Raw genomic sequence first — 24,560 nt, forward strand, 5'->3', positions numbered from 1 at the left:
CCACTAGTGTAGGGTTGCACAAGAAAATATTTATAAATAAATTTAAAGGCAAATCAGAACCAATCAAATATTTTTGAAAGGGAATCCAAAGTGGAAAATGAAATGATGAGGTTGAAATTGTTGAGGGAGTAAGGGAAAGTGGAAGGGAAAGCATCAACCAATTTGAGAAGATGAAAATATAATGTGCTCTGCTTAAACTTGAACCTTGAACTTTGAAGAGGTTCAACCGACAGGTTTGAGTTCAAGAAAAACTTTAACAAGACAAAAACCAAGACTTACACAAGCCCAGACTAAATAAAACACTCCTTATTTTGATGACGTGAGACCAAAATGCCACAGGAAAATGAGGAGGGTAACACTAGGCATGAAGTATTTTATTATAGAAGTAGTGTCATATTACAAACAATTTCATTAGATGAAGCAAACATTAAAAGATGGTAAGTTATCAAAGCAACATACCAAAGTTGGAGTATCTCAAGCAAAAAATATGAGTTCTTAAGGAGATGCACAAATTCAAGGGGAGATAATGCTTGTAGTAGCTTTCAACACTATATATTTCTTGGCAATATGCTTTCAAGAGACAACTCAAAGAAAGATTAGCTGGTGGATTTCAGAAAAAGGAGAGGTATACGAAAAGGAATGTTGGTGTCATTGATGCAAGAGGAAGAATTACGAAAATGGGGAGATTCTTTGTGAGAGTACCAAAAATTCCTTTGTCGTTGATGTCAAAGGGGGAGATATATAGAAAGGGAGATCATTGATGTTCTTGTTGTGTTCTTGTTGTGTTCACAAATGATTAATTCTTTGCAAGATTGCCATCAATGACAAAGGGGGAGATTTTTGGAAATATTGTCATTGATGTCAAAGTATGTTGTGTTCAAAAAAGGAGATTGTTGGAGATATGGTCATTGATGTTCAAGTAAGATTCTTGGAAATATTATCATTGATGGCATGAACATGTTAGGAAAAACACTAAAATACAACCAACATAATTTTTAAAAAATAAAAACTATTAAATAATTGTTACATAAATTATCTTAAATTAACTAGCTCTTAAAATAAAATTCCAAACAATGTAAACAAACTAAAATGATTTTTAAATGAATCTAAAATATAAAATAATCCTAAGTATATAAAATAACTCTTTTAATAGGTAAATGAAAATAAGTGTAAAATAAAATAACTTAATTTTTAAATAGTTCTAAAATAAATTTAAATATTTTTGAATAATTCTAAATAAACTCTCTTAAATAAATATAATAACTCAAAATTAATATCTTTTAACATGTTTTAGATGGATTTATTTAAGATGTTTATACTAATATATTGGTGCAATCATGGTTAGGAGAGACCTCAATGAGATCTATCTGGACCATGCAACAAGAATAAAACACAACGAAAGCAAGACAAGATGATGGAGGCAATGCAAAACTGATTGATTATATCATGAAAAATTGTTTACAATCTGCCAACAACATGCGGGCTACAAGATTCGACTCACTGGTTTGATACAAACATGCTCAATTACAGTCTCGGTCAATACTTGACCTCTTAACCTCAAGATAGATCTTTTCGGTTCTAACTACTTGCTACTGCAAGCTAGATTACATTGATTTATATGGTCCAGAGGGATCCGGTCAGCACAAGAAAAATCAAACAACGAAGAACATGATGAAACGTGTAAAACCACCAGGTCAGCCTCGACCAATCAAAATCCTCTAGAAAATCCAAAGGAAGAAGTGCGGATTAGAGGGAAGGTCGGCCACACACCAAGGAACATTGAAATCAATGAACTGAAGCTCTGCAAGCTACAAAAAGGATCGACAAGATTCGCCAATAGCAAATAGGTTCAAGCGGTTCCGATGTTCTAAACTAGAAAACTGTCTCAGAATCCGGAAGCGATAACTTGCCGGAAAATGATCCAAACGTCCCACGGATTTGGGAATAAGGAAGATAATCATGTTAACAAGAAAAATCCAGCTCTGCAAAATCCAGTGAGAAAATGCAAGAAAATGCAGGAAGAAATGCTAAAACTGCAAAACAGAAAACAAATTGAAAAGAAATGTTTTTGGTTGATGCAAGATTGCCAAGAACCGGGGATGCTCATGCATCATATATCTACACTTATATATGGACAAATAGAATCAAACCATAATATTAATTTATATATAAATGTGAAAAAATTTAAACCACCTTGATTTTGGGTTGGTTGGTTGATTTTTGTAAGATTTTGCAATGCTTTGTCATTTGTAGTCTCTTAGTTGTTCTTTCGTGTTGGTTGTACCTCAAGTTCTACCCTTCTTTTTTTTGGTAAAAAAAGAGCTCGGATAATCAAAATCATATAAAAATCATATAATTATATGGTATTGAATAATATATTATAGATTTTAAAAAAATGCATTTAATTTATTAAACATTTGAAAACCAAACATTAATTGCTTTCGTTATGACTCATATTTACAATTCAATAATTTAAAAACATTATAAAATTCTTCTTCTCACACTGCTCAAAACTTTCTACACATATTTATATCTATATCATTATTGAAAGGTCCAAAGTACAAATAGATCATTTTTTGACATTTTATAGATAGATTTATTTAAGATGTTTATATTAATATATCTACACTTATATATGGACAAATAATATGAGTACAAATAGAGTCAAACCACAATATTAAAATATAATAATGTGAAAAAAATTTAAACCTCCTTGATTTTGGGTTGGTTGGTTGAATTTTGTATGATTTTGTAATGCTTTGAGTTTTAATGGACAGATAGTATGAGTACAAATAGAGTCAACCCACAATATTAACATATAATAATGTGAAAATTTTGAAACCTCCTCGATTTTGGGTTGGTTGGCTAGTTTTTGTGTGGTTTTGCAGTGCTTATCTTTTATAGTCTCTTAGTTGTCCCTCTTAATTGTTCTTTGGTGTTTGATTGTGCCTAATCACATACATATAATTATATGAAATTGAATAATGTATTAGGCATTTTTGTAAAAACAAATATATTTTAATATACTTTTCCTTTTTTTTTAAGGAGGTTTGTCCATAAATTCTTTTTGTCTATTTGGCCAAATTCCCTCAAGGTGGTCTTACCCCTTTTTGATATCAGAGCCTTGCACTAAACAACTCTTGATCCTTGGTAGGTTCATTAAGAACCTCTCAACTTCACCGAGACCAAAGAACCATTGACATTCAATACACATTTGAAAACCAAACATTGATTATTTTCATTATGATTCATATTTAGACTTCAAATATTAATTAAATAATTCAGAAACGTTATAAAATTCATGTTCCCACAATGTCCTAAAATTCCTACATATATATTATTAGGGAAAGGTCCAAACTTATCCATCTCAATGACAGCTATGCACAATAAAAAATGCGTTTCATACATAAAATACACAAAACCTATGGTCAAAGGGCAAAGCGCGTCGAAACACGTTCTAGACCTGTAAACACGGAAAATCATGTGACATCTATTTATTTATTTTCTCCTTCCAAACTTTTTAAGTAATAGATTGTTGCACAGCTTTGCCCCACCTCAAATTATATATATAATTGTGTCTCTTCATGAATATAGTTATTAAAATTAGAAAATCAAGATGGTTGTGGAAAGAGCGTGTATGGAGAGGGTATGTGTAACGGCAGGGGGAGGATTCATTGGGTCTTGCCTTGTCAAGAATCTCTTGGAAAGAGGCTATATTGTTCATGCCACCTCCACAGATCCTGGTCTTTTCCTCCTCTATTATCTCCAATTTCTACTCTTATTTCATTCTTCAATTCTTTTAACAAATCTATTTGTATTGGATGCAGAAAATCCAGCTAAAACTAGTCATCTGCTATCCTTAGAGGGAGCGAAGGAGAGGCTCCATCTCTTCAAAGCCAACTTATATGAAAAGGGTAGCTTTGATTCTGCCATTAATGGCTGTGACTTTGTCATTAACCTGGCCACATCTCTTGACTATACCAAAGACCCAGAGGTAATCCACTTTATTTCTATTGGGAAGAATTTAAGTAGTATGTATGTTGTGGTCAATGGTTTGAATGAATCCTTTAATTATACAAATGATAACCCAAAAAGTCCAAGATCTTTTCTAACAAATTTGGGATGTTCTCAGCACTTACTACCTTTCTTTGTTTATTTATCAGCTAGGTTTTATCCAGCCCACCATTGAGGGGAGTCTTGACATCCTGAGAGCCTGCAAGGAAGCCAAAACAGTGAGGCGGGTAATCCATACTTCATCCATTACAGCAGCTATCCCACTCACTGAGAATGGAGAATTCAAAGGCAAGCTTGATGAATCATGCTGGACTCCTATTCAATATATGACAAGCAAGAAGCCTCCATACTGGGTAAGCCAGCAGATGTTCTTTAAAAATATTGGCATCTATAGATTACAACACAGGTTCATAGCTATGAGACTTTATGTGATGTATCTAATGATTTGTTTTCATAAAAAAAATATGGAGATATGATTAGATTAGATTAGATTAGATTGCATATTAATATTTGTTTTATAAAATATATTATATAGTAATGTTGAGGATGTATTTATAGATATGATAGGATATGTGAAGTATGGAAGAATTTTGATGATAAGAACAACAATATCATATATTTAATCATCATATTATGTCAATATGAACAAGAACAACAATATCATATATTTAATCATCATATTATGTCAATATGAACAAGAACAATCTATAATTTAATTTTAATAGTATTTGTTTTTCAAATGTTAAGAATGTGGGGTGTTAGAATATGATTGATTTAATCAGTAGGTGTATTTTAATTTTGACTAAATTGAAATGAAAATTGTTAAAGAGATATTTATATTTAGGTGTGCATGTCCTAATGAGTTGGTAAAGTTGTTTTCATCAAAAATGGAAGTTGTGGACTGGAAAAAAAAGGTTGAGCATTTACAATGACAATCCTTAGCTGTTTTTTTTTTTTAGTTTATAACATTTTTCTTTAAAAATGTTGTTTTTTTTATTTTTATGCATTTAATGAATCTGGTTGCACAATTTTTATATTAGAAAATATCTTTTTGTCTTCAAATCTTTTGGATAATCAAAAATTTGAAAAATATAATTAATTATAGAAAACTTTGCTGAACCTATGCTGAATTTGCAATAACAATTTTCAATTTTTAACTTTCTTAGATTTTCATCTTTCTTCCTTTAAAATTATTTTGATATATTTTCATATACTAATTGGAACAAGCTATCAAGTCTTTGAAAAAGAGAATTTTTTCTCCAGTTCTTAACTCTCTTGAATGTCCAAAAGTTCGCAAAAATTATAATGATAATCTTCATTGTAACTTTTTGGAGTTTTCATCTTTCTTAAAAAATTGCTTTTTCCATTTTTACGCATCAATTAGAACAAGCTTACTCAATGTATGTCCAAGAGTTTCATATAATTTGTCAAGATGTTTCGATTATAAAAAGCTTTGCTAAGCCGTTGAATCTATGTTGCATTTATAATGACAATCTTCAACTTTTGATCTTTTTTCAACTTTTGTTCATAAAAGTTAATTTGTTTGTTTTCATGCACCAAATGGAGCAGACTATCAATTTTTTGAAAAAGAGCATCTTTTCAAGTCTACAACTTCACGAAATGTCAAAAATTTTGTTATGATTCTCAATTTTTAACTTTTTAAAGATTTTCAACTTTCTTCCTTAAAAAGTTATTTTTTCTATTTCTATGCATCAAATAAAACAAGTTGTTTAGTCTAAAAAGCAAAAATTTGTAAGTCTTCAAATTTCGTAGATTTCGAAAGTATGGGAAGAGAAGATTGTAAAGATGTTATCAATTATAGAAATCTTTGCTAAGCCTATAGGAAATTTGCAATGGCGATGGTCACTTTTTAACTCTTTTAAAATTTTCCATTTTCTTCTGAGAAAGTTATTTCATCATATTTTTACACACAAAATGAAACAACTGTTGGAAGTGGAAAACACTCTGAGAGGGGGGGGTGAATCAGAGTGTGACAAAATTTTAACGAGTTATACTTTTATGGACCTTGACAATTTTAATTCACAGTGTGAACAGATGGCTGAGACTTAACACTTTGAAGGAGTACATTAATGCAGCATAAAGTATACCATTGAACCAACTAAAACATCTGATTCAGACCTTGTTTAACAAAATGGTATTAAAATATTACACAAACTTGAAACATTAAAAATACTTTCAATATTGCATTACATACATCCAACTAAACAGAGTATGAGATAAAGAGGACTAAAATATGATGTATCAGAGCATACACTAGTAAACAGAATGAAACACGACAATGCAACATAACACAATATTTTGCATGAGTGGAAAACCCTCTTGGGGTAGAAAAACCACTCGGAAGATCCCTTATATTAATTCAAAAAGAGCACCAACTCAGTTCACATGTTTTAGAAACCACAAGGCCTCAAGGAGCACCAACCCCTCTTCTTATCAATGTATATTTCAACTCGAGCTACAACCACTGGTGATTTTATGCATGCACTTTATTCTTGCAGTCACAAAACCATCAGGGATTGGAGCGAGAATATTTTTATCAGTCTGTACATATGAAAATTTTGCAATAATATCCTTTAACACTATCCAATCTCTGAAAATATAGTTTCAAATCAATAATATCTCATATACTCTGAACAGTATGATTTCAAATCAACAAACCCTGAACAATACGATTTCAAATCAAATAAAACCTCAAATACTCTGTATTGTATGATTTCAAATCAATAAACACTGAATAATATGGTTTCAATTCAATGAAGCCTCATATACTCTGTAACAAAAACAGAGTATTGATTCTCAAGAAACCCTCGGCTGGTTCTGTTAAACTACGACACTGTTTAACGCTTCCACTTTGTTCACACTCAAAACACGGCACTGTATTTCTCTATTTTAATGTTAGAACTTTGTTCACACTCAAACTATGGCACTGTGTTTCTCCGTTTTTCTTCTCACAGACTGATTTGTCAAACTATTTTTATGCACACGCAGAAAGAATCCCGTTTTCATCTTAAATAAGCCGTTAACTTACAAGATTTGTAAACTGAAAAACAAATAACTGATTCTAACTGTGCAACAGAAGACATTTTAATTTCCCAGTCATGAAAAACAAAAATAAAGCACAACCACTTCCTTATTTTTATTTTGCATAACTGAAAAATTCGAACCAAGGTAAACAGAATCTCTTAAATCATGTGTTTCAAGAACCATACCTGTTAAATGCAAACTGAACAAATAAACTAACCAGTCAACCGTTAATCTCTTGAATGAAACCATTGTTCGCACCATTCTCTGTAACTGACTCGAGCTCTGTAGCTCCAGCGGCACTGTGACTCACACGGCGTTAGGGTTTGACGGACTCCAAAACAAAACAAATGAAACACCAAATGCAACTTCCAAGAAAAACATTAACTTGTTCGATACAATAAGTATCATGAGGAATATGCCCTTTAAACCGTAGCAATTTTAAACCAAAGATGTCATTAACATTAATGCAAAGTTAGAGCTATCGTGTCACCAACATGGCTCCAAAGAACATGTTTTAAACACTTAACACGTCAGCCAAGTCAGTATGTCCGTGTATGCCAACACATCATCTTTTTTCTTTCTTGTCATCGAGGAAAAAAATACCAAAGAGCAACAACAACATCTATCCAGCTCTCAGAATGCACATTTGACTCTATTTATTAATTAATTAAAATTTAAAATCATGTTTATTTAGAATTTCAATTAATTAATAAATATTATCAAATGTGCATTGTGCATTCTGAGTGACACTATGTTTACATTCCCTAATCCTTCATTTTGTTCAGATGTATTATGTAGCGAAAACTTTAGCAGAACAAGCAGCTCTTGAGTATGGAGCAAATCATCAGCTAGCAGTGATAACAGTGTTAGCGGCATTAGTGGCTGGACCATCCTTCACTCCAACATTTTCTCTAAGCTCTTTTATGACACTAGCCCCTATCACAGGTACCAACATTGCATTTATTGCATATCACACAAAATCTTAGATTTTTTTATCAAAATTTCTAATAGAAAAATTGAAACTAAAAGAAATTTAAAAATATATTACAATAAGTCATAAACATCATTAAAATTCATCTCTGCCCACTCTTATTCATTTCTATATGCTGAACAACCCATCTCAGGAAACAGAGAATGCTAGGAAGTATTACAAACATTTCAATCTTTGATGGGCTCTGTCCCATTTGTCCACGTGGAAGACGTCTGCAACACCTCCATCTTCTTGATGAAGAATCCAAATGCCCACGGTAGGTATGTGTGCTGTTCAGACAATGTCTCACTTGCTGACATGGCAGAAATTTTTCGTCAACGCTGTCCGAGCATACCTGTAGCCCTTGAGTAAGCAAATTGCATCCATATCTTTTTTTCGTTGTTTCTGACTCAATCTGCTCTCTCTTGATCAACTATGACTTGTGTTGCTTTGTCTGTGAAGTGATAAGGAGCAAATTGAGAAGGCTCCAATACCTTCAAGGAAACTAATTGAGCTTGGATTCTCGTACAAGTATGGCATTGAAGAAATCGTGGATGACAGCGTTGAATGTGCAAGGCACATGCAGGTCTTGTGATGGAATCAAGAAATCCATTTCTAAATTCTGAATTATAGACCTTAAAACTATTATCCTCTATCTATCTATCTATCTATCTATATATATATATATATGTCGGTATAGGATCTAGCTTTTAATAAGCCTTTGGAAGGGTGGAGACCCAGATTCCAGCCCCAAGGATTTTATGGGTCCGTGTATAGGCACAAGATGTGGATTATTATTGGGTGGATAGAAATAGTTTCATAATATAAATAAAAAATTTGTATGCTGATTGGTTTTATATGAGAGTGTTTTTATAATGTCTTTTAAAAAGTGTTTCATGAATGTTTGTGAAAATCCATCCTTTCACTTTATTTTAGAATTGAAGATTACTTTGTTCTTGAAAAAGTGTTCCATGAATGTTCATGGAAGTCCTTTCATTTTGTTTTAGAAGTGAAGGCTATCTTTCTTTAAATTTATAGACATAAAGGATTTCGATTTGGCATTTTAATCATTTTTTCAATTAATATATATTGAATTGAGTCATTAATGTGATAAAAAATAAATATTTAATTAAAATGACAAGTTAGAGATTGCTCATCTTCTTTAAGATGAGAGTATATAGATATGAGAAAATTAGTTATTACTATATTTTTAAAATATTTTTCAATAATAAAATTAAATATGAAGTGCTAACTTTGAAGCAATTATGTATCTCATGTCTATGCAATAATTTGACATGATTGCTGGTAGCATTCCTTGATATGATTTTCTCCTCCTAATAGCAATCCTATCTCTAAAGTCACATGTTCCAAAAATTCTTCACCTCTAACATGACAACTAATAAATACCCAAAACAAGAGATGACGTGTGTAGGTTTATCAAGGATTATAATAAATAGGTTATTATAATCAAATATGACATAAGGAGAGATGACATGTGTATAGGGTTTTCAGATTTTCTAATTAGTTTCATGCTTAAATTTATTGTAAGAGGTTGTTATAATTAAACACGAGACTGATTAGAAATTTTGAGAAAATGATTTAAATGTTTTGTTTTTTTTAAGATTTAAATTACAGGAAGAATCCTCTCTAAAAAGGTATAATTGTTGAATTATAAACAATTTAGATAAAATTTTACATTCCATCAAAATTATAATATTTGACCAAATTTAACTTTAGAAAACTATTTTAAAATTATTCAACAAAAAAAAAACTCCATACACTTGATTTTCAAATTTTCTAAGTGAAAAAAAACAAAGAAAAAAAAATTAAAATAATTCTTTTAAATTTATAAAAAACCATACCCAACCTTTTTTTTTTATTTAAAAAAAGTATAAGGACAAACTGAATTAAGAATTCTACATTTCATTGGTTTATATAGTTCTAAAATTCAAAACATAAATGTCACTTTTAGGTGGTCCAAGTTGAAATATAATATTTTTGTTGCTCTTTTCATTTGTAAAATTGTGATCTATTCTAAAATTTTAACCACTATATAAAAATATGATCATCAAATTATGATGGTATATTATTGTGTAGCTCTCCAAAGAAGAGGAAGGCATTGTAAAGAAAATGTCCCCCAAGAGGGGAATAAGTTTGAAAGTGTCAAAAATATGAAATAGGAAAGTGGAAAATTGTAAAATGTTTAATGGTGAAAGTGTTGATCAACTTTGTCTCCCGGATAATGAAAATATTTGCTTCTACTATTTCCAGATGATGCTTGAGCAAATGATGTTTATTATGGGCATTTAAGCCCATAAAATTTTACGATAAGAACTTCAAAGTCCCTTGGGAAGGGGGATCATTCCCTAATCTCAGCATCCTCTCTATCTTGACCTTCTACATCACCACCTAAGCTCCATTTTTTTGGTTTGTCCTTCTTCCTATCCTCTTTTTTTCTCCAAAGTTTGGAGATACTTTTGTTAACTTCTTTTGGCTAGTCCCCAGGATCTTTACAGGATCCACTGTATCTCCATCCTTCCCCATTCCATCTTGTAGCCTCACTTCACCAACATCCCATAATTCTTCCATATTATCAAGATTTTCCTCATCAAAATAGTTTAGGGTTATTGATGCAAGAAGCCCCTCTTGCTTCCAAATTTCACATTGGTAGATACAATAAACTCAAATAATAAAAAAACATAGAATGCAATTTGATCACTCAAATTTTATTCATTCCCCATTCATTTACAAAAAAATTAATTACATAATTAGACCCTTTCTTTGGCCCCTCCCTTCTCTTATTTGCACCTACAACAATTAAAACTACCTCTGCAATTTTATGCTCAATCTTGTCTGCAACCACAGTCCTTATTGGGCCAATTCATCTCTCCATTCTCCGCAAACTTATATCATTATATGTAGTATTGCGACTTAGCTTTCAAAGAGTCAAGGTATTTGTAATAACTGTCATTGAACTTGAACTATTGAACCTTTTCAAAGTTCAAAGTTCAAGGTTCAAAGTTTTGAAAGTCGAGTCCTGTTTGCGTCTTGTTCTTGTAATATGTGAGCTATGGCATTTTGTTGTCTTTGTCATGGTTTGTACTTTTCTATTATTTTGAGCTCGAACTCGTGAGCAACTTCTCAGGGACTTCAAAGTTCGAGGTTCAAGGTTCGATAAATCAATGGCTTTGGAGATGAAGAAACGTCACATCAACAACAATTATCAAAATAATATTCCATATTTAAAAGGTGAGCCTCGAGGGAATGAGTCGTGATGAAGAGCCATACTTGAGAATAATCATTTAAAAGAAAGACATGGAGGGAAAAGACTTGTAATTAATAAATTGTACGAATTAAGTCTTTTCGGAGTAATTTGGCATAGATAAGTATGGAATTACAAATCATAGAAAATAGTGTGACCGATTTTTAAGCCTATACTCAAGATTTGTTTTGTTTCAAAAAATAATTTCTTGCCTTCTTCATTTGCCCAATTTGGTAAGTAAATGATTTGCGTAGGTGATATTTTCTATCCATGACCCTTTGAATTCAAAGCTCTACATGAAAGGTGAGTTAAAATTCTTCCTTCCATTCTTGTGATTTCATATTTGAAAGCTTTATTTGGTAGTTCTATTGGTTTAGTTCGTCTAGACCCTGTTGCAGTTTTCCTATATGTAAATCCAAAATGAGGTCAAAATTGCCTAAGATGGACCAGAAGTCATGGTTAGTCTATTCCCTGCCTGAGTTAGGGGATACTTTCCTACTATCAGTAGATTTAGATGAATTTCATGTAAGGGCACAAAATCCTTCCAGTTCTCCCTTAATGCAGAAGATTATAGATAGTGGATTAGTAGAAGCAGCGACTTTCCCTCCAACAGTGTCATGTCCTGAGCTGGTTTTGGAGTGCATGAATAGATATGACCCTATCGAGAGATGTATAAAAGGTGTGGATGGTGAGGTTTTACTCAAGGTTAGTGGGGAGGTCATTGCTGTTGTGATAAAAATTATTGAGAAAGAGCAGTATGAGGATTGGACATTTTGTAAGTCTCAAGGGCTCTTCTATGAGATGATATCATTCTATAGAAGTGTCATTGCAAGAAACTGGCTGTTCAAATTTCAAAGGGGAGGTTCTCGCCTGCCAAGTCCATTAACCCAAGAACACTTGATTAGAGAGATAAAGGATATAGTCATCATGTTAAATAGAGTAAGGGGGAACCAAATTGCTTTCTATTGGGAAGATTGGATGTACTTCTTCATTCAGGTCGTCCTTGGTGATAACAAATATATTGATTGGGTAGAATTATTTTCAGACAAGCTTCATGAGGGTTTGAGTTTCTTTGGTAATAAGAACTTCTATATGTCATCATACCTCCTATATTTCTTGGCGTGTGTTAGGCCGTGGTCTGGTTTACATCATGAAACATGGATTGATGGTATGAAAAATATGAATATCACCCACATTTGTAGCAACATAGGTCTTGTGAAAATTATTGTAAGTTGCATGATATATTTCTAGGCAGGATGGTGTTTGAACTGAGGGGGAATATTCATAAAAGGTTGTTAGATGAAGCCATGCAGTTGATAAGCACTTATGACAGCTACTTCATACAATTTCCAAGGTTCACTTACCTAAGGGTAGGAGGTTTTGAAGGAGAACCTTATAAATTGCCTAGGTATGCCTTCGATAGGCAGGTTCTGATAGAAATATGCAGGCAACTAGCTTACATTGATATGAAGTATAGAGCTAAACATCATTCATGTGTCTCCTTTCCTATTGAATTGACATATTTCATCTGTAATAGTGTCTCTGATGCTTTAAATTTAGAATTAGAGTTTAAGAAGTTGAATTTTCAGTTGTATGGACCTCGAGTTAATTTTGATGCCAAGGGATTTGTTGTTGCACACCTAACATTGAGAAAAGACTTCACTCATGTGCCAAATATTGAGGACTTTTGGGCTGATTATTGTGATGATTTTAAAATTAGGAAGGGGGCACATCAAAGGTTCAATTTACAACAGGTTAGGTTTTATGATCTAAAAATGAATGTTGCTAATGTTGAAGATGATGACAATGAATTGATTGATCCCCAGTTTATAGACAGTAGACAGAAAGGAGTGATTCCAGAGGTGGACTGGGATAAGGATGAAGAGGATCATATCCAAGAAAGGACATTTCCAATCATTAGAAGGACTAAAAAATGGTTAAGAGGACAAAGAATGGGGATAATTTTAAGAAAAATCCCAGCTTCACCCTCTGAGGTTCTAGTATCTAACTCTCTTGTCACACCTTGTGTTGCAGGTTCCTCAAAAATACAGGTTAATACTGAACAAACAACAAGGCCAGCGAGGGTCAATAAGGAATTGACTCCTACCAGGAACACTCGATCTAAAACCAAGAACAAGGTAAAGAAATCACCTATGGATTCAGTAATAGTTGATTTGGATGCCCCTCCTGACATAGACAACACTCTAGCCCATCCAGATTCGGAGGCACAAAACATTGATAATGTAAGTGATAATTAGCAGGTGGATGATGTGATAAACACTGATACCACAGTGGTGGTACAAAAAGGAAAGGAAGACGAATCTAGTTCTAATAAAGCTCCTGTGCACACTGGACTTCTATGGTTAGAAAACACTCTAAGTAATAAGAAAAGGAACATAGTCTCTACTTTAATTCCATTGGAGGATATGGTAAGTAAATGTCTGGGAAAGACTCCCAAGGCCAAGAAGCTTAAAACAATCTCCAAAATTGATTTTGATGACATCACAGGTAATTGGACTGTAGAAATTGCCTGCCCAAATACAGATGAAGTTGTTGCCTTCCCTACTACAAAGGATTTCACATTTGAAAAACTAAATCTTGGTGTCGGAACTCGAGCAGCTGATGCCTATCATCTTGAAACGTCGATCAAGAAAATACTCAATAGAACGTGGAAGGATGAAAGGGATAAGCATGAGATGAAGGAAATTCTAAGGAGAATGGCAGAGTATATCGAAGCCATTAATAATCCAAATCCTCAACCTCTATTGTAGCTTCCAACATCCTTTGGCCCTAAATAACCTACTAATCAAAAGACTCTGAAATAAATACAGAAATGTAGGCTCATTACAGAAACTGTGATGGAGTGGTTAGAAGGAATTCAGAAATTAGGCGTAGAATATTTTATCAACTTGAACAGAGTTTATGATGGGTTGTTAATGGTAATGAAGGAATTGGAAGCTGAAATCATGAATTGGAAAAAAGAAGAAGCTAAATGGGCAGCAAAAGAAACACAGATGCAAGAAGTGCAAATCTATGGAGTAATGAAGTTTATCACTGAAAAACCTGTAGTTGGCTTAGATGAAAGTATTCTGTATGTTTTCCAGAGGAACATTGAATGGAGGAATTCCCTAATAAAGTAAGCTTATGAGGAATCAACAAAACTAGTGAATCAGATCACAAAATTAGTTGCATCAATGCAAAATGAACTTGTGGGCATCGAAATCAAGTGCCTAAAAGATGATGGTAAGACCCTCGAAGCTATGAAGGTTATAACAGAATCATTTGAAGGTAAAATTAATTATGTCAAAGAGGTAAAGGATTTAGTTCTGGATGATTTGTCCACCATTGCAAAGATTGAATCTTTTCTATTTTATGCATTGAACACCTGGACAGTCATTTTGACAAAGTCGCATAGGTTCGTAGGGAGAAAGAGGTCTGGAAGCAAAGGATAATACACGTGGGACTCCCTCACGGTGCCTCAATTCAATATTTCTCTGTTGCTTACGTTGGATGGAAGAATGCAACAACTGTCACAATTGCTGAGCCCAATCAGAAAGATTTATAACTATTTTCTTATCATTAGTTATGGTAGATTCAATTTTTAATTTGAAGTAAATTTCTCAAAAACTTTGGGGCGGAAATCTTGAGTTTCCGTTTTTCCCTCTTTAAACCATTATTCAGGTTGTGGCTATAAAAACTATTTTCTGATACTCTAAAAAGGTTTGAGAATTTTTATTAGTGTGTGGAAATAAACTCTTGATACTTTATCTATTTTTGAAGATATGAGGAAAGATATTCATCTATGAATGAAATATATGAAATCGATTTTGACAGTTTGAATCTGTGTGTTAAAATCTGAGGAATTTATTTCTGTTTGAATGAATTCTTGTTCAAATTGATCTCATTCCTCATATTGAAAATAGGTACAAAGTTAGGAGTTAAAAATTCTTCTTTCTTTTTTGTGCATTGAGTTGGACCAGTTAAGATAGTCCGTGACCTACTTTCTTAAATTGATATATGAGTATTACACATCTTCATAACATGTTGATGTATGGAGATGAATTCCTTTAATGATTTCGGTTGAAAAGTGTACATGAACTCATAGATTTAATTAATTCGTTGAAGATATTTGAAGGGGATTGTACCTTAATTCAGAGGAGAAGAATTATTTTTCGTTTATCCAACTGTGTGGTTGCAAATTTATCTTTTAAGGGTAACATAGGTTAAGTGAAGAATTGAGATCTTGACAAAAGACAAATCTATTAACCAACACATAGTATGCATATGTATATTCTACTAAAGTGAAATATTCACTTTTGAGATACCAAAAACCAAATTCCAAATTGCCCTTTAGGTATTTGAATTTTCTTTTGACTTCTTATACATGGGTCTCTCTTGCATTATGTCTAGACTTCATGTTTTCACATATAATAGGTTGTCAAACATTGACTATATAGCATTTTATTATCAAAAGTTTGTATAACCCTATTCTTCTATGCCATAACCAACTTTCACATGTTTGTGTTATTTAACATCTTTTTCCCTTGATCTCATGGAGGATGTATAAATTATTTTCTATTCTATTTTCCTCTGCAACTAATTTTCATGTACTTGCCTTCTTAATCTCACAGCCTTCAGCATGAAATGTAAGGTTATGTCCTTGATAGCATATTTGAATAACACTAAGACCAATATGCTTCAAACTTTCAATATACAAGACATTTTCTATTTTTTTCTTTCCATTCTCAAGAATGAGAGTACCTTTTCTAGTTATTCTTGATCTACAATTCTTTTATTTACTTACTTCAACTTGAGATACTTTCTCTTTCCCCTGTTATGTGACTTGAGCATCCATTGTCAATGTACCATCAAGGTTTCCTTCATTTTGGGCATGGAAAATAGTTTGCACAAGCATAGATTTCTCATTCTTTTGATCTTCTTTCTTCTACATCCCTTTTTAAACATTTGTAGGTTCTTCAATTTTATTACCAAGGGTATCCACTTTCTTGTTCCTTTTGGGAAGTTCCATAAACCACTTATACAAAAAGTAATGTATGACCATAGTTGTTGTACTTATAAATATGAAATTTTAATCCAACAAAGGAGAAAATGAATTGTAGTTTCTATCTAAGATCCCATAAGAACTTTTTTTTTTTAAGACACAAAATCATTTCTTGCATTTTCTCTGTAATATACTACTTTATAACCAAAATGATATAAGAAAAACAAACCCAAGTTACTCTTTGAATCCTTGTTGAATTTCAACTTGTACCACCCTAGGTGAGGCACATTTCACTTAGCCTGTTCTCTTAACTTCTATGATTCTATAGCCCTAGGTTCCACTACTAGGGAAATATTCAGGCCATGTTTTTTTTTATTTAGATCAAAATATGGTGGTCATACACATACATGGTATGATCCTAAAACAAAGACTTTTGAAGAGTGGTTTTTAGACACACCTATTAAAAATGAACTTGTATCATTTGGGTATTAAAATAAATTACATATTTGAAAATTAGACTTGAAGTAATACATTTCATATTACTAAACTTTTCTAAAATCCAATCGTTAAGTGTTTCAAATATTTAGATCAATTGTGACAAAATTTAAAAAGAGAAAAACACTTTCACTTTAGGCACTTTTTAGGGACTCAACTTCTTGTAGGAACCCATAAGCATTTCTTTATAAGAAATTATTTCATTTGAATAAGTAGATAATTATTTATGATAAATTTTAGGGAAAATCCAATTTGTAATGTTACCATGCCCAATTTTCTTTTAAATGGGTAAATTGATGTTTTTCATGTTAGAAAAGGGGTGTTGGGTAGCCAAGATCCAAAAGACTATCGTTAGATTTATTATTTGTGATTTTGAAATTTTATGAAATTTCTAGCTTTGTTAATGGAAGATTGAACCATTTGCTAGTTTCTAGTCGAATTTGGAAAAGTGAAAAAGTAGAATTAGTGTTAAATATTGATACATTATAATGTGGAGCTAGATGGATTCATTATATGAAACTTTATGCCTATGTTGTGGATAGTAGTGTAAATTGAGAATTTTGCATTGTGATTTGAATTTGATTTTGAGTTTAATTCCATGTTTGTCGAGAACAAGATGAGCCTAGATTTAGCTATTAGGGTTGGTTATGTGAGTGGCTCCCAATGAGGGCCACGACACATGTGGCCACCTAGATAACTCATTGGAAGTTATGATTAAACAAGTGAAAATAAGTCAAGATGCGAGAAATGAATTAAGTAATACTTGATACCCTCCTATGCCATGTAATGATATAATATGTATATTGGACCTTCGTTGAGAAGGGGTTGAAACCAAATGTAAATGACAATGATTAAAATAGTTTATGTCTCATGTTGGTGCCAAGTATGAAGATTGTACATGTTTCCTTCTATCTTGTATGTAGCATAATGGATAAAATAAATGTAGGAATCCTATTTTAGGTTTTAAAATGAATCTAGTTGTGTTTGAATAAACTTGGAGGGTGTTTTAGACCCCTCGTGTCATGGTTGTACCTTCTAGTGCCATTCTTGTCCCATTGTGAGATTTTTTGGTTTGTTTGAGGCCATTCATAATGCATTATGTAATCTTGTAAATATATTTTAGCACCATTATGATATATTTGCACATGTCCTTTCTTAGGGTAGGAGTTAAGAGGTAGGTGAGGTTATTTTGCTTCTTCCTATAGCATCATAAATTGTTCACCTTTACAAGCTTGTGTGTCCAATTTTACACTTTCCTAGCACTCAAATTAGTATTTTCCATTCCTCTATGCATTATAGGACAAATTATTTGTAATTATTTGATATTTCATTCAATATTATGAGTCTTTCCACTTTATTACATCATCACATTATTATTTGGGCCCTTAAATCTAGGTGTGCTCTTTATCTTTTGTTATCTTTTGTTATCTTTAATCCTACCCCAATTTCAACTTCCAAAACATATTATGCATATCTATACATTATGTTTTGAGATACCAAGCTGGAATTAGCATTAGAACCCCATTATCTTGCACTCCTAAAATTTGAGAAAAAGTTGTCAAGACTAGGATGACCCACCCCTCTCAGTCCCAAACTTTTTGCTTCGAATTTTGGGAGGATAATAAGGCGAATCTATCCGATTCAAATATAGATCCGTGTGAAATTACACCAAATCTAAGTTGGCCTAAAGGTGATTTAAATTGTGAAATCCCTATATAAGGCATCCCTCTCAATTCATTTTGACAATCTAGAACATCTCATCTCATGCTAGTATTATCATCCAATTCAAGAGTAATTCTTCTTCTTCAAGAGAAAATCTGATTCAAGGAGCAACAAATTACATCAAGAGATCTTCATGTTATGTTTTAATTATGATTTAATGATGGATTTCATGTGATTTATCATGTTATTGCATCAACGCATGGATGACTTATCCTAAGATCATTGGATCACCTATTGAAGGTATAATTATTTACATTCAAGCATTTCAATTTCAGATCTAGCCTTGCCCTCAAAAGGAAAGCTTTCCAATTCATTTCCAATTCAATTTATATTTCAATTATGGTTAATTCCAAATGTAGGGTTTGACCTAGGCAAACCTCTATCCACAACACCCTTTTTGTTCTCTTATGTGTAGGTAAAGGTCATTGCCAGAGACATGGAGTTCAAGAGACCTTCAACAGACTGATACAAACCCATTCTCAGAAATTAGACTTTGTTTTCTAGGACCAGGGTGCTTGGGGTACCCCTATCCAGATTAGAGCACTTGGGATGATCCTATCTGGACCAAGGCACATGGGACCTATCTGGATCAGAGTGCTTGGGGTGCCCTTGTATTTAGGTCTTCCTTCCAAATTTGGTAGTTCAACATGGTCTTAGTTTAAGGAAGAAATTTATTAAATCCCATCCAGAAATTAGAAGACTAGGGTGTTGTGGATGACCTGGTCCCACAGATTCAACTCCAGATTGTAGATACAGGAACACAATCAGATCCCCTGTCCATTTTTGTACCTATTGTGAAGTTTCTGTTTCAATACCAGTTAGTACAATTAGTCTAAGTTGCTAGTTCATGCATACACTTCCTAGCCTAATTTTTTACACTTAATTCAAGCATCCTTTCAATTGATCATTTTCCACTCAAACAAAAGGGAGCCAAATCCAACTAGCAGTCTGTAGACACCTACAAATGTCTCTTGATTAACACACTAATTATTTCTCTTTATTAATTAAATAATTATTTAATTAATCTAATTTTATTCTTCTAAACTAATTTAATCATCACATTTCATCATTTCTAATTATTCAATTTCTTCTAATTTCCCTCCAATTATCTAATCATGCAACATCTTTTCTTTAAATTAATTAAATGATTTTATTATTTAATTAATTTTAAATTTTAAATTTTAATTAAATAATCTTTATTATTTAATTATTTAATTAAATTTCTATTTTCCCCTTAATTAAATAATTTCTTTAAATTATTTGATTAGCTAACTATGTCTTCTAAATTAAATAAATTTCTCAAATTTGTTTAATCTAATTTTTTTCCTCTTACTTTTAAATTCTAAATTTTCAAATTCTAATTTTGCTTCATGCGCACGATTTTGGATATTTTCGAAAATTAATTTAAAATCAATTTTAAATCCAAATTTAGATTAAAAGCAATTTCATGTTAAATCCTATTGCACATGCTAATTTCTAACTAACACTCACCCCTGAGTTTCACCTTTTTTGATTAATTTATTAATTCAATTAATTCAGTTAACTTCCTCAATCACCTCTCTAATTATTGATGAACTTTTTTGCTCACTTTAGTTCCACCTCTCTATCAATTATCTCAAATTTCTATAAATTCATCATCAATCTCCCTTTTTCAATCACCACCATCTTCAAATTCTTGTGCTCTCATATTACAGGTTACTAAGCGTGACTCTGAGAGCTAACATTACACAAGGAATATAAGAGCAATATGAGCTTTTGTGCAAACAAAAATTGATTGAGTTTATTATTCAATTGTTGATCTTTGCATATTTCTTATTGTTGTTTATGAATTTCTTAATTTTATTCGGGTTCTAGTGGTTGACTCATTAAATTTGATTAACTGATGGTAGATTTCCCCGTGAATTATTATGGTGAATTCGACATGAAGCTAGAGACTTACTGATTTATATTTCTATTTCTTGAATTTTGCAGATTTCGTACAACTTTTTGCATTAGCTTCCAGATTTTTGCATGCGTGTCTACAAAATTTTGCATTGGTATCATCAGTGTTTCACATTCATTCTGTGGATTTTTCACATTTGTTTGGATATTTTTGTTGGCATTTGGCATAACTGATATAGATGAGGTGATGGGGTTGAAGATGGATGACTACACGAATAAAGGATATAAGTCTATTTGTGATGAAGAGATTGAGATTTTGTGATTAGATGACTTGATCAATTATTTGTGTTGTCAATGATGGCAACTGATGTCAAATGATGTTCCTAATGTTCCTCATGTTTTGTTTTGTCATCTAAGTGATTTGGTTTACCGGAAGACAGGGTTTACAGGCAGACAACTGAAGTCTATGAAATAGGACTTTAACCGATAAAGAAAAGATGTTTTAATTGAATTGGGTGATCGGCAATGATTGGTGATTTGCAGTTTGGAACGTGAGCTTGTATCATGGAAATGAGTATATGACCAAAACCAGAACTTCTGATGACTATTGGAAGGTGTGATTCAAATTTCTGATGAAGTTTTGCTAACGTTTTAGTAGGGTTTAAGACCGGTGAAGAAATAATCAAACCGGTAATGATTTTTTTTATGACGGTGATCGACGACGAGTCTAAATGAAGGTGGTAACACGACACAACCTACGTGAATGATTTAATTTCTATTTTGGCATGATTTAAGGAAGAATTTCTTGGGAATCAATGAAACGCTTAGTATAGTGTTTTGAGGTTTTGACTTTGGTACAGATAGAATTTTCGTGATGGGTTATGATCAACCAACGATTGATATTGCATTATAATTTTATGTAATGATCTGTATATCGATATGAGATGATCTCTTATGATTTATATTATAAATTCATGATGTAATTAGGGTTTAGTGACCAACCTAGTTGAGATGGCTATTTAGGATGGCATAGTTGATGTTTATGATGTCGGTGGTCTTAAGAGAATGTGTTGAGCCATCCAAGTGAAATGTGAGATCTTCCTAAGAGTTGTAGAGTGTTGTGCATAACTAGATTTGATTTTGCAAGCTGAGAAGTGCAAGTAACAAATCATTTTTCACTGTTGTTCCCTAACAGCTGCAATAGGTTAAATCCCTTAACCGGGTAGGTCCTAACAGGCCTTAAACATTTAAGTCCCCTAATAGGGAAGCTCTCAAAAGAGTGTTAAATCCTTTCACGAGGTTGATCCTAACAGATCATCAAGCTCCTAATCGGGCTACTAGGCAAATCCCTTAACTGGGTGACTCCTAACAGGGTCTGCTCCTAATAGGGCTAAGCTCCTAATAGAGTGTACTTCAAAAGAGTACAAATATTTGTGGGTTCCAACTCCCATGGTGGTTTTTCCCATTTGGGTTTCCATGTCAAAAGTTATGGTGTTCATGTGTGGAATGCTTTTCATGTGATGTTCTTATTTATGTTACATTTCATGCACTATTTCTGAGTACACCGGTTATGATATTTTATCAGAAGTTTATCAAAGGTTACCAGTACTGATAATAGTTGTTACAGAAAAGTGTTTGATCTGATAGATGAGGTTAATGAGTTGGCAAATGATCAAATCTATATGATTGCTTAAGTGGTGACATAATTGATTGATTTGGTAAATGATTTGATTAATGTGTTAAGCAAATCTGATAAAGAGGTTGTTAGATCTAATAAAATAAGTTGATATATTCTGATAAATGATTTCAGATCTGATATAAGTTTGTTTTGGGATTTAAAGTTTCAATTGGTATTAATACTAATTCACCCCCCTCTCAATATTAACCGGATCCTCATAGGATTAACAAGTTTGTTGCATTCATTGAAATTTAGTATTTCACATTGGTTGATTTATTGTTTTGTATTTGTTCATTTTATGGTTTGCATTAGTTCGTTGTCTGTTTCGCCTCCATGCAATTAGAGTTTTTATTTTGTTGCATATTTTTAATTATTTATGTTTTGTTGTTATTTTGTGTTACTAATCTTCTATTTGCAGCGTGTGGCTATTGGAGTTAAGAAAAGGTGATTGCAAGTAGTCGAAGATTATATCATAAAAATACTAATTATTTCTTTGCAGAGGTAGCTTAGGTGACTATTTGTGATTTCTAGAATAGATAAAACTTCCATTGGTACACTAAAATTAACAACTGTTCGTTGTGTTTTGAGCAATAGGTTCTTTTGTGTTTACCTTTTAGAGGGCCTTCTTCCCAAGTAGCCTATAAGGCCAAGTGAGAGGTAATGACCAAAGTGGTAATGAGGCTAAGGCTAAGCTCTTCGAAGCCACTATAAATAAATGTGTCTATGAGGAAACTCTTAGGTAACAGGTGCTGATGTGTCATACCAATGTCTGTCTCCCCCAATACCCATAGTGGTGCGTAAAACCCACAAGGGTTGGGAGGCCTCTTTTATAAGAGTAAAACACTGCATGTATGGCCACCTACATGGATGCCCAAACTAAGAACTTATTATTTTAGTTGCCAAAAGGCTTCTATTTGTTGGTGTAAGAGGTCGCACCTCTGAAGCGGTCCCATAATCTCATGGTTCAAAGTAGAGACAACAGTTCCTCTAGGTCTTTAGATCTTTGGGAATTTGGAGTTTGGTATGTCCGAGAAGTGAGTGTTGTGGTGGGAGAGCTAGTGCTACCAACTCCTAGGTTCTCTCCTTTGAATAAGCGCGGCTCAGATTTATTTGCAATGGGAACCTAGTACTTATTGTCTTGGCCAACTGTAGGAATAATGCTTGTTTGTTTATTTTTTTCCAACCATACTATATTCTAATTGTCTGTAATTTTGTACCTCACTAAAAAATACAAAACTTAGGTTGTCACAAATAAGTGAGATTGTCCAAAAAACTGAAACTGTTCAAAGATTGGAATCAGAATAGAAAACTCAGATTTTTGCATTCACTTAGTTAGGGTTTCACATTTGTCTAGACATTATTTCACATTTTTCCTATTACCGTGTCGCATTTTTCCTATCAAAATTTTGTATTGGTTAGTTCACCCTATTGCATTAGTCTAGAACCACATTCAATCTTCAATTACAAAATTCTGCTGGGCTAACTATCAAAATCTACATTATCTCTCATCTTTCTGCATTCAAAGAGTCTGTTCAGAGTCCTTATGACCCCATAAGGTTGTATGTCCTTAATTGTCCCTAGGTTCCTATAGGTTGCATATCTTTAATTATCCATAGGGTCATATAGATTGCATACCCTCGATTGTCCTTAGAGTCTTTAGGTTCCTATAGGTTGCATATCCTTAATAGTTTGCATTTTACATTTGAATTGTCTCACAAACCAACATGACAAGTCAACTTCGACCAATAAACACAAACTTCAACTAAGTCCCAAGTCCAAACCCATACAATCAAGACCATAACCAAAACCAAAACCAAATCCATTATAACCAAACCCAAAATCACAACCCAACCATGTCTATCCCTCAAAACAATTCACATGTTCCTTCAAAGAATAATCGTATATTAAACATTCTCACAAAGGCTTTCCAAGACATGCTTTCCAAGCAAGATCAAAATCATATACCAGCGTCTAGGAATGGCTCATCCTCTCATAAAATCGACTCTAAAGTAGCCCTCATATCTCCCACTATTTTTCCATCCCATTGTCAATCCTTACCATCTCTATCAAACAGAGCATCCAATGATGAAACCTTTCAATTTCAAGGGCTATCCAAAATAGAAATCCAAGCTGATCCATTTCTTCATACAAATCCCTTTACATAATTCAAAAATCCTAGATCCAATTCCACCATATGCTTCATTCCCAGTCAAACCTACTCCAAAGAGTCTCATTCAAAATCCATCCTTATTATGCCAAAGTATTGAATCCTTCCAAGAATCCCCCATGCATATCCAAACTCATACCCCATGCCAAGAGGATAATCCAAAGTCAGAAGAAATGAGTCCTAGCATAAATCAAGATCAAGATACCATGACTCTCCCATCCAATCCAATTTTTTATCAAGATCCCACCTATCAAGATTATTATGAAGATCCCCTCATCCTTTTGTATTCCACCCACAATGACCCCCTTTCACCTCAAGAGAATA

The 24,560-nt window shown here is 32.9% G+C and overlaps 1 protein-coding gene across 1 annotated transcript; it reads left to right on the plus strand.

Moving 5' to 3' along the window:
- Positions 1-3,594: 3,594 nt before the first annotated feature.
- Positions 3,595-8,877, plus strand: LOC131033341 (putative anthocyanidin reductase). The gene is made up of 6 exons (XM_059213297.1): positions 3,595-3,743; positions 3,828-3,994; positions 4,164-4,367; positions 7,845-8,004; positions 8,184-8,397; positions 8,492-8,877. The coding sequence occupies exons 1-5, from the start codon at positions 3,617-3,619 to the stop codon at positions 8,198-8,200; spliced, it is 675 nt and encodes a 224-aa protein (XP_059069280.1). The 5' UTR covers positions 3,595-3,616; the 3' UTR covers positions 8,201-8,397; positions 8,492-8,877.
- Positions 8,878-24,560: the final 15,683 nt, after the last annotated feature.

Source organism: Cryptomeria japonica, chromosome 10 (genome assembly GCF_030272615.1).
Source record: "Cryptomeria japonica chromosome 10, Sugi_1.0, whole genome shotgun sequence".
In the NCBI taxonomy this organism is placed as follows: domain Eukaryota; kingdom Viridiplantae; phylum Streptophyta; class Pinopsida; order Cupressales; family Cupressaceae; genus Cryptomeria; species Cryptomeria japonica.